Below are 12,846 nucleotides of genomic sequence, written 5' to 3'. Positions count from 1 at the left end.
AGAGCTCCTACAGTCTTCCTTTTGTATTTTGACACACCTTTAGTAGAAATATCCAATGAATGCCTCTAGCAGCTCGTGGCAATGTTGTATTTTTAATGTGATATATTTTAACTCATATACTGAAATATGTTTTGAATTTTGTATGTTTATATTTTGCAAGCCACCTTGGACATTGTCAAAAAGTGGGATAGTTTTTTAAAAAAACTAAATGATGCTCCTGTGTTCCAAGGTTAATCTTTGACATCAAAAACCCGTTCTGGTATTTAAATCTGGTTCATTGTAAACCCTGCCTAGATAAGTAATTTTCTTATGTTCAGTCCTATGCCCTTAAGTGGGCTCAAACCCAGGCACTAAATTCAATGGGATTTTCTTGCCAGTAACCAGGGTCCACTGCAGGGTACTCTTAGGGACTTAGACCAAAGAAAATGAGACACAGTTATAAATATGACATTTTATGAACAGTGTGCACATAGAGATATAAAAGTATGCATTAGGCCGCAATCGTGAAACACTTGGATTTCTATTATGGACAGTCCACCTTCTGTACTGCTTGCTGCTCTTGAAGAATTCGGCCTTGTAGGCCTAGCATAAAACCCTATTGCAGAATCAAATACGTAACAAATAATACAACCTCCATATAATCTCTCCAAAAGGTACTAACAGGAGGATGGCACGCTGTACTTTTCTCAGGTTTCAGAAGGAGACATTCAAAAAGTCACACCTCTCTATGAAAGCCGCTAAACATTCCAAACGCATGCGCTGTCGGTTTGTGCGTGAAAAGCGATTTCCGAGCTTTGCCCGGAGGTTCCCCGGCGTGTCCGCTAGGCAAGTTCTGATCAGATGATCGAGAATCGGCTTCGTTTCCTTGCCAGGGTCGGAAGGAAGAGTCAAAGTCTAAACTCATCGCTTGCCGAACTGCTCTTGTCTCGCTTGGTGGTCAGACGCTCGTGCCGGTGTTAGAGAACAGCAGATATGGTGAGAGGATTGGAAATCGGGGGCGGGTGGGCGGACGGGAAGGAAAAGGGAGAGCCAGAATGAGTCGGAGGGGGGCTTGGAGGGGCCTCCGCGTCTGCCGTGGCGGGGGTGAGTCAGCATATCCTAGCGGCGGATCTGCGGCCCAAGCGGCGCTTCTTCTCCCGCCACCTGAAAAGTCTTACTGTCTCTGGATAGTTTTGCGCCCCCCGTTTCTCTCAAGACCTTCTTTATGATGCCCAGCGCTTCTTTTCTGCTTTCGGAAAAGCTGGCCTGCCTCACTGCTCCTTTTAAAATTGAAAGCAAAACTCCTCAGTATTCAGATTGAGTTCAGTGAGGCCTACATCTGGATCAGCATATTTATGATTGCGGCTGCTGGCCATTGGTTTATTGAAACTCTTTGCCTCAAAACATTTATTGACCTTAATACATGATAATGTGAATTGGCAAGTTTTCGTATTAGTGCATTTATCCACTCTGTATTGTTGGATAATTCCTTTTCTATGCATCACCTCATTTTAGCAAGCAAATCTCGTCTTAAAACTTTTTGCACTGCCATAATCTCAGATATTAAAGAAACTACCTTATTTTTAAAAGAAAATTATCCATATATCTATGTTTTTATATAAGCACCCTTTAAAGCCTCACATGTTTAACAGTAGTTTTCTTTGAGTTACGTTAATATAGATGTCCATTATAAATAAGGTACTTTAGCTTTTCCTGCTGAATGTGCTGTCAATGTTAATAGTTTCTTTTTGTTTGCCTTAGTTTCGCAACCAGTATGACAATGATGTGACTGTTTGGAGTCCTCAGGTATTTCTGGATTTTGATAGTTTTTCTTGCTTATTTCATTTTTGCTCTTCTCATTGCTATGATAATAAAGATTAGTACCTAATTTTTGGTAACCAAAGGAATGTGATATCTAAGCTTTTTATATTACTTTTGATCAAAAATAAAGGTTGTTGTAAAAATGCTATAGGTGTGGTAAAAGACAAGTCCAGCGGCTTCTTAAAAATACTTATTTCAAAACAAGTGTTTGTGAGTCAGTTCATTTCTTCAGACATTTTGGGAATACTCATAGGAAATATTACAAAAGGAGGAGCTAAGGCACAGAGAGGCTGAAATGGTTTTTATGTTTAAAAATATGATCCTGTAGTGTAACATAAAACAGCGGTGGTTTTGTGAACTAAAGGTATTATTCTTAAAGTACATTTCATATGAGAATATACTTTTATCAGGCTTTTTGAGCTAGATGGCAATATGCAATTCAAAGGACTAGCATCAGGTGGCTTAAGCAGCGTTCTAGTCATTGTAATATAAAGCTAACAGTGAAATCCTAAACAGAGTTACACCAGTCTAAGCCCATTGATTACAATGAGCTTAGACTGGTGTAACCCTGTTTAGGATTTCACTATAAGATGCTTAACCTGAGGTGCAAAGAAATGGCTTGCCTTGAATGTAACAGAACATACATTATACTCTGTGTTCAGTTGTAGAATAATAAGAGGCATTTACTTAGAATAAGACTTTTGGCAACTCAGAGGACAATGACTTGGAAAGATTGTGATGCAGAGAGCAGTCAAAATGCAAACCAATCTGCAGTAATGATCCATCTTCCTTTGGAAATACCGAAATTTTAATTAAGGAGCAGTGGTGTTAATTGTTTATTGTCACTCTTGTTATTGTTGAGAAAAGGACAGCAAAACTTCTGATTGTATTAATTATATGATAAGTGTAATTGATACAACCTGGTAACTGATTCTTAACTGCCATTACCCAACACCTCAGCTAAAGCAAGGCTGCTCCATCTAACGCTGGGCCAGTGAAGAAAGTCAGTAGTCCTGGGGTGGAAGAGGATTAGGTGCATATTGCCTGGCAACTGACCATCCCATTGTTTGTAGTTACGGGAGTGAGACAGAATGGGAACAAGCAAAATGGCTTGGGATCCTGTTGGATAATGACTTAAAATAATTGGCAGCAATAAACATTAGCTGTTGTTGGTGATCACAGAGAACAAAATAAAATAGTAGCATCTGATGGAGGAGTTTTGTTTTTTAAAAAACACGAAAGTCCTATTTAATTTGAAAATCCTATTCTCAGCACTGTATCAGAGTAGTTGCAGAATGCTTAGAGGGAGAGTATATTTATAAGGAGATATATTTTAAATTGCATTCTGTTCTTTAGGGCCGAATTCACCAAATAGAATATGCAATGGAAGCCGTCAAGCAAGGCTCAGCAACTGTTGGTCTGAAATCAAAAGATCATGCTGTTCTGGTTGCTTTGAAGGTAAACATTAAAATGAAATATGGAATTATATTTGAGTCTATGTAAACATAGGGTACAGAATGTTTTTGCAATGTAACGTCAGTAGAAGCAGTTATGTGGTGTGATGAATAAATTATTTTATACAACTTTGCAAGTGTATTGGAATTCTTAATGTATGTACTTTTAAATGTACTTTTAGATTAGATGCTGTTAAATTTTAATCATTCTAAAATACTTAGAATAGTGATAACTGTGCTTATATACTGCTTCTCTAGATGGATTAGTGCCCCACTCAGAGCAGTGAACAAAATCAGCATTAGTATTATCCCCACAATACAGCTGGAGCTGAGAGGAGTGGTTTACCTGAGGCCATCTGCTGAGCTCATGATAGTAGTGGGACTTGAACCAGCAGAGTGGTGATTTGCAACCCAACTACTTAACTACTATGCTACAGTAGCTCTCATTAATGAATGCATTAAGTGTTCTAGAAATAATAGTTTCAGGTGGGGAGGGAGCTTTGATTCTTGAAAGCTCATACCTTGGAAATCTAGTTGGTCTTTAAGGTACTATCGTACCTGTATTTTGCTCTAGAAATAATATCTCTTGTGCCAACCAAATTGCAATAATGTCCTGAGCTTCATCTATGGAATGAAAAATTCAGAAAAAATGATATAGTAGTTCTCTTATTAAACTGGATGTGAACTTTAATGAGGCCGCTACCTGAGGTACCAGGAACTCAACCTGGGATTTGTCTGCATGCCACACATATGCTCAGACACTGGTCTCTTTTCTACATCTGTTTTTATCTTTATAAACTTTATAAACAACAGTATAGTAAATATTGACTAGACTGTCCTTTTGTTGCCAGTACTTAAATGCATTATATTCCCTTCTCTATACTTTTTAGTTCCTTTATGAATATGTGCTCAGTCTTTATTGTAAATGTTTACAGATTTGTGAATTAACTATATTTGTCATGAATACTCTTGACTTAGGATAATTTTTTTTTAATGTGTAGAGAGCACAGTCTGAGCTGGCTGCCCATCAGAAAAAAATCCTGTATGTTGACAACCATATTGGTATTTCAATTGCTGGACTTACTGCTGATGCAAGACTTCTATGGTAAATTTGCATGCTGATTTGTTGTTTTATGTACATGGCACTGGGGTACAGGTTTCATACAATTTTACTTAGTGCAACAACCAAATGTGGAATTACATTAATTGGAAAATGTGTATGGGCTTGATATAGTTAACCATCTTGGTTCTTTAAGCTGACAGGTACTGTTAGAAATGCACATTGCTGTTGTTAACATTAGTATATATTTTCTGCCACCTGTTGTGTTATGTGGTATATAGAATCCAAAGCAACACACATAAGAATTCACTGAACTCCTAAACTCACAAGGAAGTAGGTTCCACCAAATTTGGTGTGGCTTACTTTTGAATAAATGGGTTTAGGGTCATGTTGTGAGTCCTATGTACACTTAGAATGCATTCCTAGAATCTGTAATTAGTATATTAAGTAAGATACATATCCTATTTGCAGTACTGTGAGGTAGATAAATCACAGTGATTTATTGATCTTGTATTTGGCTGAAATGAGGAGATGAAGTGACAAAATATGAAATTGTACTGGACCAATTATCTTAGGTCCACAACAAATACTGTTTGCTTTTTCTTGTTTTTTTCCTCAAAATACATAATCCAAGACTTCAGTAAATCTGTATTTACCATCCCCTGTTGATCATGATGATGATATGCCATCAAGTTTAACTGAATTATGGGTCAACCCAGGGGGTTTTTCAAGGCAAGAGATGAGCAGCGGTGGTTTGCTATTGTCTTCCTCTGCATAGAACCCTGGTCTTCCTTGGTTGTCTCCCATCCAAGTACTAACCAGGGCTGACCCTGCTTAGATTCTGAGATCTGATGATATTAAGCTAGCCTGGACATTTGGCATTTATACAGCAACTTTCAGTCTTCAAAACACTTCATACACATTTTCTCAGTAGTGCTTATGCCAGCTTCATAAGGTGGGTCAGTGTAGTCATTCCTATATTATAGATGGTGTGTGTGGGCTGTGAGAGAATGGTAAGGCCACCCAGAGTATTGTATACTAGCTCAATTAGATTTAACAATATTATTTTCAAGTCAAGTCAAGTTAGCCTTTATTGGCATATAGCAGCAATTCAAGTTATCCACTTACAAAAAAAAAGAACAAAGTTAAAAGAATGCTGTATTACAAATACAAAAATACATTTAGAGCTTAACTCCGTGATATCCTTTGACGCAACTTCAAGGCAGAATGGAGAAACTCAGCCACCTTCTCGGTGAAATATTATTGTATGTATAAATTGTATGGTTATGGTTCTTAAAGAATAGTCCTAGATAGTTCTGAATCTAAATTAAAGGAAATCTATGTATAACAAGCCACCTTCTGCTTGCTTGTTTTCTAATCTAACAGCAACTTCATGCGTCAGGAGTGTCTGGATTCAAGATTTGTATTTGATAGGCCTCTTCCAGTGTCTCGACTAGTGTCTCTGATTGGAAGCAGTATCCTTTTTCTTTTGTTATGTTGGAATATTCAAGAACATCAGCATGATGCCACATTGTTAAGTGGTAATGGTCTTATTTTTATTTATTTATTTAGAATATTTCTATTCTGCCTCTTCAGTCTTGCTTATAACATTCAGCAGCTTATAATATTCAGCAGCAACGTCTGTAAAAACTATCTGTAAAAAAGAAGCAGATGATTAAAAAGCTGATAAGATAAAACTCCTAATTAAAAGCCAAGGTGAAAAAGATGTGTTTTAGCCTGCATGCAAAAAAACAAAGTGAAGTAAGCGCCAGGCAAGCGTCAAGGGGGAGGGTATTCCAAAGGTGAGGTACTGCCACATAAAATGCCCTGTCTCTAATTGCCACCTGCCTCACCTCTGAAGGCTGGGCACAGAGAACGGGGCTTGAGAGACAAATTTTAATTTGGGAGGCTTAAGTGGAATAGAGTCAAGAATTTACTTTGATACCCTGCTCTTAGCAGAAATAAACTAGCACAGACCCTTTACTTTGAGAGTGAAGATTTCAGGATCAGTGATTGAGGAGTTGGAAGGGGACAAGAATCTTAACTACAAAAGATAAAATACTACTACAATAGATTTGGGATGTTTCAAATGTTTCTGGATTTTTTTAAAAAAGCTTCTTTTTGGATTCACACATGCATGTTTGTTGCCAGTGTGGTGTAGTGGTTAAGAGTGGTAGGACTCTAATCTGGAGAACCAGGTTTGATTCCCCACTCCTGCACTTGAAGCCATCTGGGTGACCTTGGGTCAGTCACAGCTCTCTCAAAGCTCTCTCAGACCCACCCATCTCTTAGGGTGAATGACGTGAGGATAATAATAGCACACTTTGTAAACTGCTCTGAGTGTGGCATTACGTTGTCCTGAAGGGTGGTATATAAATCAAATGCTGTTGTTGTTATTAGTTATTTAACATTAATTGATCATTTGCATGAGCAAACCAGCTATTGGTGATCAGGTATGTGACAATTTGCATATTGCCTGATACAATCTAAAGTTTCCACAGCAACCCACTTAGCGAAGAAATGTTTCATATTTACATGCAAGATCAACAGTTTGAGACCTATTCCTTAGCATATTCAAGAAACACAAATACCAACACAGCGTTATGGAAGACGACCGTATGGTGTGGGACTTCTTATTGCAGGCTATGATGTAAGTGTATTGGATGTTTTTTTTGTAATTCATAAGAAAAAAATACGAATGTGTCATTTGTCCCTGGAGGACATAATATTTGTTTTCTCTTGAGATATTTCCTTCCCTGAAATTGATATGACAGTTGACTCCAAAGCAAAATGTTCAGAATTGTAGTCAAAGCCATAAAACAGCATTTTGTAGATGTATGCAGTTATAAACTCTTACATAGGAAACTTGAGAATGGTGGTATATACAGTTTAATTATTGATTTTTCCTTGTATGCTCACATATGGAATAAAACAGTACTGAAGTTCTTTGTATGATCTCAGATTATTTTCTTCCTTTGAAAATAAAAAAATGACACTTTGTTTTGTTAGGATATGGGTCCCCATATCTTCCAGACCTGTCCTTCTGCAAATTATTTTGATTGCAAAGCAATGTCTATTGGTGCAAGATCCCAGTCAGCTCGAACTTATTTGGAGCGACACATGACCGAATTTGCTGACTGTAAGTGTTGAGGTTCATCGATCTGATTTTATTTTGCTAATGTATGTATATTGTTGTGTCCCTTTCTCTCTTGCACATGTGATACCTTTCTTGGTTTATTGCAAACCAGATGGTTGCCTGTTGGCCATGCATTTGAGAAAAGAGATTTACTTGATATATCTCTTTCACTTAAAAACCAGTTCTAGAAATATCATGCTTCTAAATGGATAATATGTATATATATTTTGCAGGTAATCTGAATGAACTGGTTAAACATGGGCTGCGTGCTTTAAGAGAGACACTTCCTGCAGAACAAGACCTGACCACTAAGGCAAGTGCAGTTTCTCTTTTGAGGTCTGTCCATAATGGTGGTACGTATGGTAGGATGCACTCCAAGTCAAAATTCACCATCAGTTAATCAGTTGCCAGAACAATGAAGATGAATCAGGGTGTGTGTGAATAAGTAAATGCCAGACATGCCAACTTGGAGAGGGCAGGAGCATAACCCTAAAAAAGAGTGCTTCACTCTTCTCTACTGTTAAGATGGATAAATGTTGATTTGTAGTAATTTGGTGGCCCTGCTTCTCATTCTTAAACATGCTTAGACAGAGGTAAGTGGATTTGCACGGCCTTGTTAGTGCAGCCAGAACTCTTGTTTCCTGTGGTGGTGCAGCCTGTCTAAATACACAGAGTTACCCAGATTCAGCACATCCACAAATAAAAACATAAGAGCCTGCTGGATCAGACCATTGGTCTATCTGATCCAGCATATTATTTCACACAGTGGCCAACCACTCCCCTTAGCTGTCTTTTTCTAGAAGAGGTCCAAGGAAATGAGACTTGTATTGTGATATAAGAACATAAGTATGTGACTATGATGATGGGACTCTCCACAGCCTTTCACACTCTTCTTGCCACTCACCCCAAACCTCTGTTCACAGGTTTGGGGCCTCCTGGGCAGGTAAAAGCTGGGTCACCACATGCCACCTGCTTAGCCTCCACTATATCAGGCAGAAACTCCTGAACCAAATCCTTACAGGGTCCTCTTGTCTCCTCTTCCAGAAGCTCTACCAGACAGGCAGCCAGTTCCCTACATGTACCTCCCCTCACGCAGCTGCAGCCCAGGGCTACTGGGGAAAAGGCAACTTAGAAGCACTTTCTCTCTGTATATGCTGCCACCATTTACTTGGCCCATTTAACATGACCAGTGTGTTTGAGGTCTCTGTGTGAGATATTTTCCCTCATCCAATGATTTCAAGCCAACCAGAGTTAAACAAAACAAAAATAAACTTTATTTACAAGATGCAGAGGAGTTAGCCGTGTTAGTCTGTGGTAGCAAAATCAAAAAGAGTCCAGTAGCACCTTTAAGACTAACCAATTTTATTGTAGCATAAGCTTTCGAGAATCGAGTTCTCTTCGTCAGATGCATGTTACAGAGACTGGTCAAATATAGAAGAGGAGGGAAGAGAAGAGGAGGAGAGAGAAGAGGCAATTAGGGGGGGAGGGGGAGGGAGCAACCAAAACATTCCTTTGCTAGTTCCTTTACTAGCAAAGGAAGCATGGAAAGAGGAGAAATTGCAGGGACTGTGAAAGGGAGGGAAAGCTTGAGCAACTGCAGTGTGAGATCTTCCCCACCACTACCATGGGACCTTGCTTGTTCTTCCATAACTCTTACTAGGCTAGAAGAGAAATTAGTAATTAATTAAAACTTCATCCAGAAAATACAGTGTTTATGATGAGAGGCTAACTTACGGCAGGAGGGACATTGATGTTACTTCTTTTAACTGAGATTACACTCCTCCTAAAGGGCAGAAAGCACAGCTTTGGTGTGCTGCTGGATTTTAGCCACAGATGTCATTATCTTAGTTTTGTGAGCTGACAGTTGCTACATTTTTTATACAAGAATTTGGCTCGGGGTGGTTAAAATTGTATTTTAGATTTATACTGTTACTTTATTATGGTTGTAAACTATTTAGGGTGCTATTTTTATGAAAAACTGGTATGTGATGGATTTGCCTATGACAGAGGCTTCTATTGCTTTAATCACATAAAGAGTCTTACGTTTGGACCTGGTTGCTGATGTTGCACGAGGAGGGGTTTACACTTGGTGCATTTCTTCTGGACACTTCAGACCTAGCTACATTAATCCATGCTGCAGTAACTTCCGGGCTTAATTGATGCAATGTCCTTTACATGGGGCTGTGCTTGAAGAGGATTTCGCTGATCCAGTTGGTCCAGAGTGCAGCTTCCTACCTCTTGTTGGGAGGTTTGATCATATTCAGTCTATTCTTGGTCAGCTGTACTGATTGCCAATTTGTTGCTGAATTCTGTTCAGAATGATAGTTTTAACCTTTAAAGTCCTCCATAGCCTGAGATCCAAATGCTGAAGGACCACCTCTTTCACTGATCCCATTCACCAGTTAAGATCAGGACCGTTGGCTGTCACTATGCTACAGCTGTCATGTGCTGTGCTATGCTGAGAACAGGGGCAGCCGGAAGCAAGTCAAGTGGTGGAATCTTCCTCTGGAAACGCTTCAGAATTTTTTCAAGGATAGCCATATTACCCTTTTTTGAAAATATTTAAAAAATCTAATTGCACCCTTTAGATCAACATATTCTCTGAGTTTCTGGGAAAATAGTAAAAGCATTTCTTTTCCACAGATCATTTCAATGATATTTTTCCAGATTGTATCTGGTACTCTGTATTTGTTTTTGTAGTTTAAACCACCTGGAGCACACAGAAACATGGACTGCTTGCTTTTAAGAGAGACCCTGCAGATCAGAAACAGTATAAAATATTTTAAACAAATAAAATAAAAATAAACATGTCTTGAAAATAAACTCATTTAAGGATTTTGATATTTATGGCATGAATCAACCCATTCAGCTCTTCCTGACTGTTCTTTGAGAGATGCAGTGCTATTTGTGATCTGTACCATTTTCTTGGCAGTTATATTATTTAATACAACTAGAGATTGAGAATCTAATTTAAATTATTTAACAGAATGTTTCCATTGGGATTGTTGGCAAAGATATGGAATTCACTATTTATGATGATGATGATGTAGCATCATTCCTGGAAGGCCTTGAAGAAAGACCACAGAGAAAGGTATGCAAGTGTAATAACAGACTGTTTTGTAGAATGTCTTTGCTATCACTGTAGACTGTTTCAGAAGCAAAATAAAACGGAAGTCCAGTAGCAGCTTAAAAACTAACATTTACTCTGGCAGGAGCTTTTCTGAGTCACAGCTCACTTTTTCATCTGAAAGAAACATGAAGGAACTTTACATTTGTTCATGCGATCCGTTTCCCTGCATGCACCATCAGCTAGCCGCTCCCATGCAAACTGTAGTTTACAGTTGCATCCAGATTGGCAAACTGTGATTTGTGGTTTTCCTGAAAACAGGTATCAAATCACAATTTGCAATCCTGGTTTGTAGTAGCAGTACAAGTGTCAGTTGCCCTGAAAGGCATACTGGTTTGTCATGAAAGCAGAAGTTGCTGATCAGCTTGCTGTGCATAAGGGGAAGAAGGTCCAAGTGAGTCTTCTCATTTAAGGCTTGTTCACATAGTCCAAGCTGAAATCTGAATCAAGATACAGTTTCATTTTACTGTTTTCCTTCTTTATCTGAATTATTTGTAACTTTGGTTTATTAAACTCTAATAACAAATTATTTTGAACTTCCTACAGCATATTTTCAGTCACAAAAATATACTTGTCTATAAAGCTTGTTGAAGACCTGTATCTATATGCAAGTCTTGGCTCCATTTTTTTTAATAAGATTACTTTTTCACAGTTGTAAGGGAAAGTGGGAAAAGACAGTGGCTGGATTCCAAAGAACTACTTTAGGTGTGCCCAAGGGCTTGGGCAAGCCTAGTGGAATTTTTAATTGGATTTCCATTAAGCAACAGACTCCATAACAATATCACAAATTGATTTTGAAGGTCATCTGTTTCATCATCAGGTTGCAGTATGTCATGGGAGGCTGCTTTGAGAAATATGCTCCTTAGGTGTATGGAACTATTTTCATTGGTTTTTGGATCTTGGCTAGCATGACTGTGATCCTTGAGCTAGGGTAACCAGATAGAAAATGCATGAAAATAATGAAATACTTGTCGAAAAGATACTTTAATGTGTCCCTTAGCTTTATTGACATGATTATTAGCATGAAAAGTGGAATGTTGAATATCACATCTTGCATTTCCATATCCCTTAAATTAATTATTGGTGGGATTGTAGTTTCTCTCTAGAACTTTGTTCTGTAGTTTACCCTCACTTGCACTTTCTTTTCTCTTTTCAAGCCTGCTCAACCAGCTGAGGATTCTGCAGAAAAGGCAGATGAACCAATGGAGCACTAATCATTGTACATGAAGTAGTGCATAGGTTACTTAATATACAATAATGCTGGAGCATTTGTCTGAATTCTGGTAATTTAACTCTAAACTAAATGCATATAGTAATGATATGTTCTGGTGAGTTAATCTTTAAAATATATGGCAAAAAAGTTTATGCTGGCAACAAAGATCTTAAAACTGACCACTTCTTTTGAAAAGCTGTTTTCTAACCAAGAAAAGTATGAAATACCATTTTATATGAAAAATATGTTGCTTTTATCTCACAAAAGCATCTGTGAAATAAACTCATTTCTTTCATGAAACTTCTGCTCAGACTTTTTTTTTACCTTTAAAAAATCAGTTAAATTGTTATCTTTGATAGTTCAGAGGACAAGGTCCTCCTCTTAGCCACCATACTTTTGTGTCTTAGGGCATCTATGCACCCCTCTCCTGGCTATTTTTAATTGGATTGCTGGGCTTCTGACAGTCAGTGCACTAAGCTGATGTCATTCTCAGGTGGCTGGGGACTGTTTTGCAAATTCTATTTCCCTACATAACCAAGTTTTGACTGCATTACAATTGTTTTTCAGGGTTTTTTGACCTGTGATCATATTGATTTAGCAGTAATATCAGTCTGAAATATAACAGATACAAGTGAGTGGCCCAGGAGTCAATTTTCTGCAAAAATTGCAGAAAAGAAGCTGCAATTGTCCCTCTCTGTTATTTATCTGGGGAGACTGAAATTGTGTATAGTTTCCTTCACTCCTTGAACTTCTTGTTGATTTTGACAAATTAAAGATGATGCCAGACTCCAAGCCAACCCCACCAGCGAAACAGCTTCCTCAGCCAGTGCTGGCTGGTTTCCATCCTCCAGGCAGCCCTGGTGAGGCTTTGGCATCAGCAACAAAAAGACCAGGAAAAATCAGCCAGGCCCAGCCACATCTAGTGACATGGGAGGCATAAGGGAAGCAGGGATGGACCCAAAAGGTCTACAGCTTATACCAGATAGCCCCAAGACACAGCCAAGAGGAGGAGGAGGAGGGTGTGATGGCAGCCTTGCAGGAAGAAATGAGGAAGAG

General features: G+C 38.5%; 1 protein-coding gene across 1 annotated transcript; it reads left to right on the top strand.

Annotated features, from left to right (window-relative positions):
- The first annotated feature begins 867 nt into the window (after positions 1-867).
- On the top strand, positions 868-12,090 carry PSMA1 (proteasome 20S subunit alpha 1). Its single transcript, XM_054972828.1, has 10 exons — positions 868-975; positions 1,741-1,785; positions 3,157-3,258; positions 4,256-4,359; positions 5,701-5,789; positions 6,894-6,964; positions 7,324-7,453; positions 7,684-7,763; positions 10,437-10,541; positions 11,735-12,090. Exons 1-10 carry the CDS (start codon positions 973-975, stop codon positions 11,789-11,791), a joined length of 786 nt encoding a protein of 261 aa, XP_054828803.1. The 5' UTR covers positions 868-972; the 3' UTR covers positions 11,792-12,090.
- Positions 12,091-12,846: the final 756 nt, after the last annotated feature.

This window comes from Eublepharis macularius, chromosome 2, assembly GCF_028583425.1.
Source record: "Eublepharis macularius isolate TG4126 chromosome 2, MPM_Emac_v1.0, whole genome shotgun sequence".
Taxonomy (NCBI): Eukaryota; Metazoa; Chordata; class Lepidosauria; order Squamata; family Eublepharidae; genus Eublepharis; species Eublepharis macularius.
This window is presented reverse-complemented; position numbering and strand designations above follow the sequence as displayed.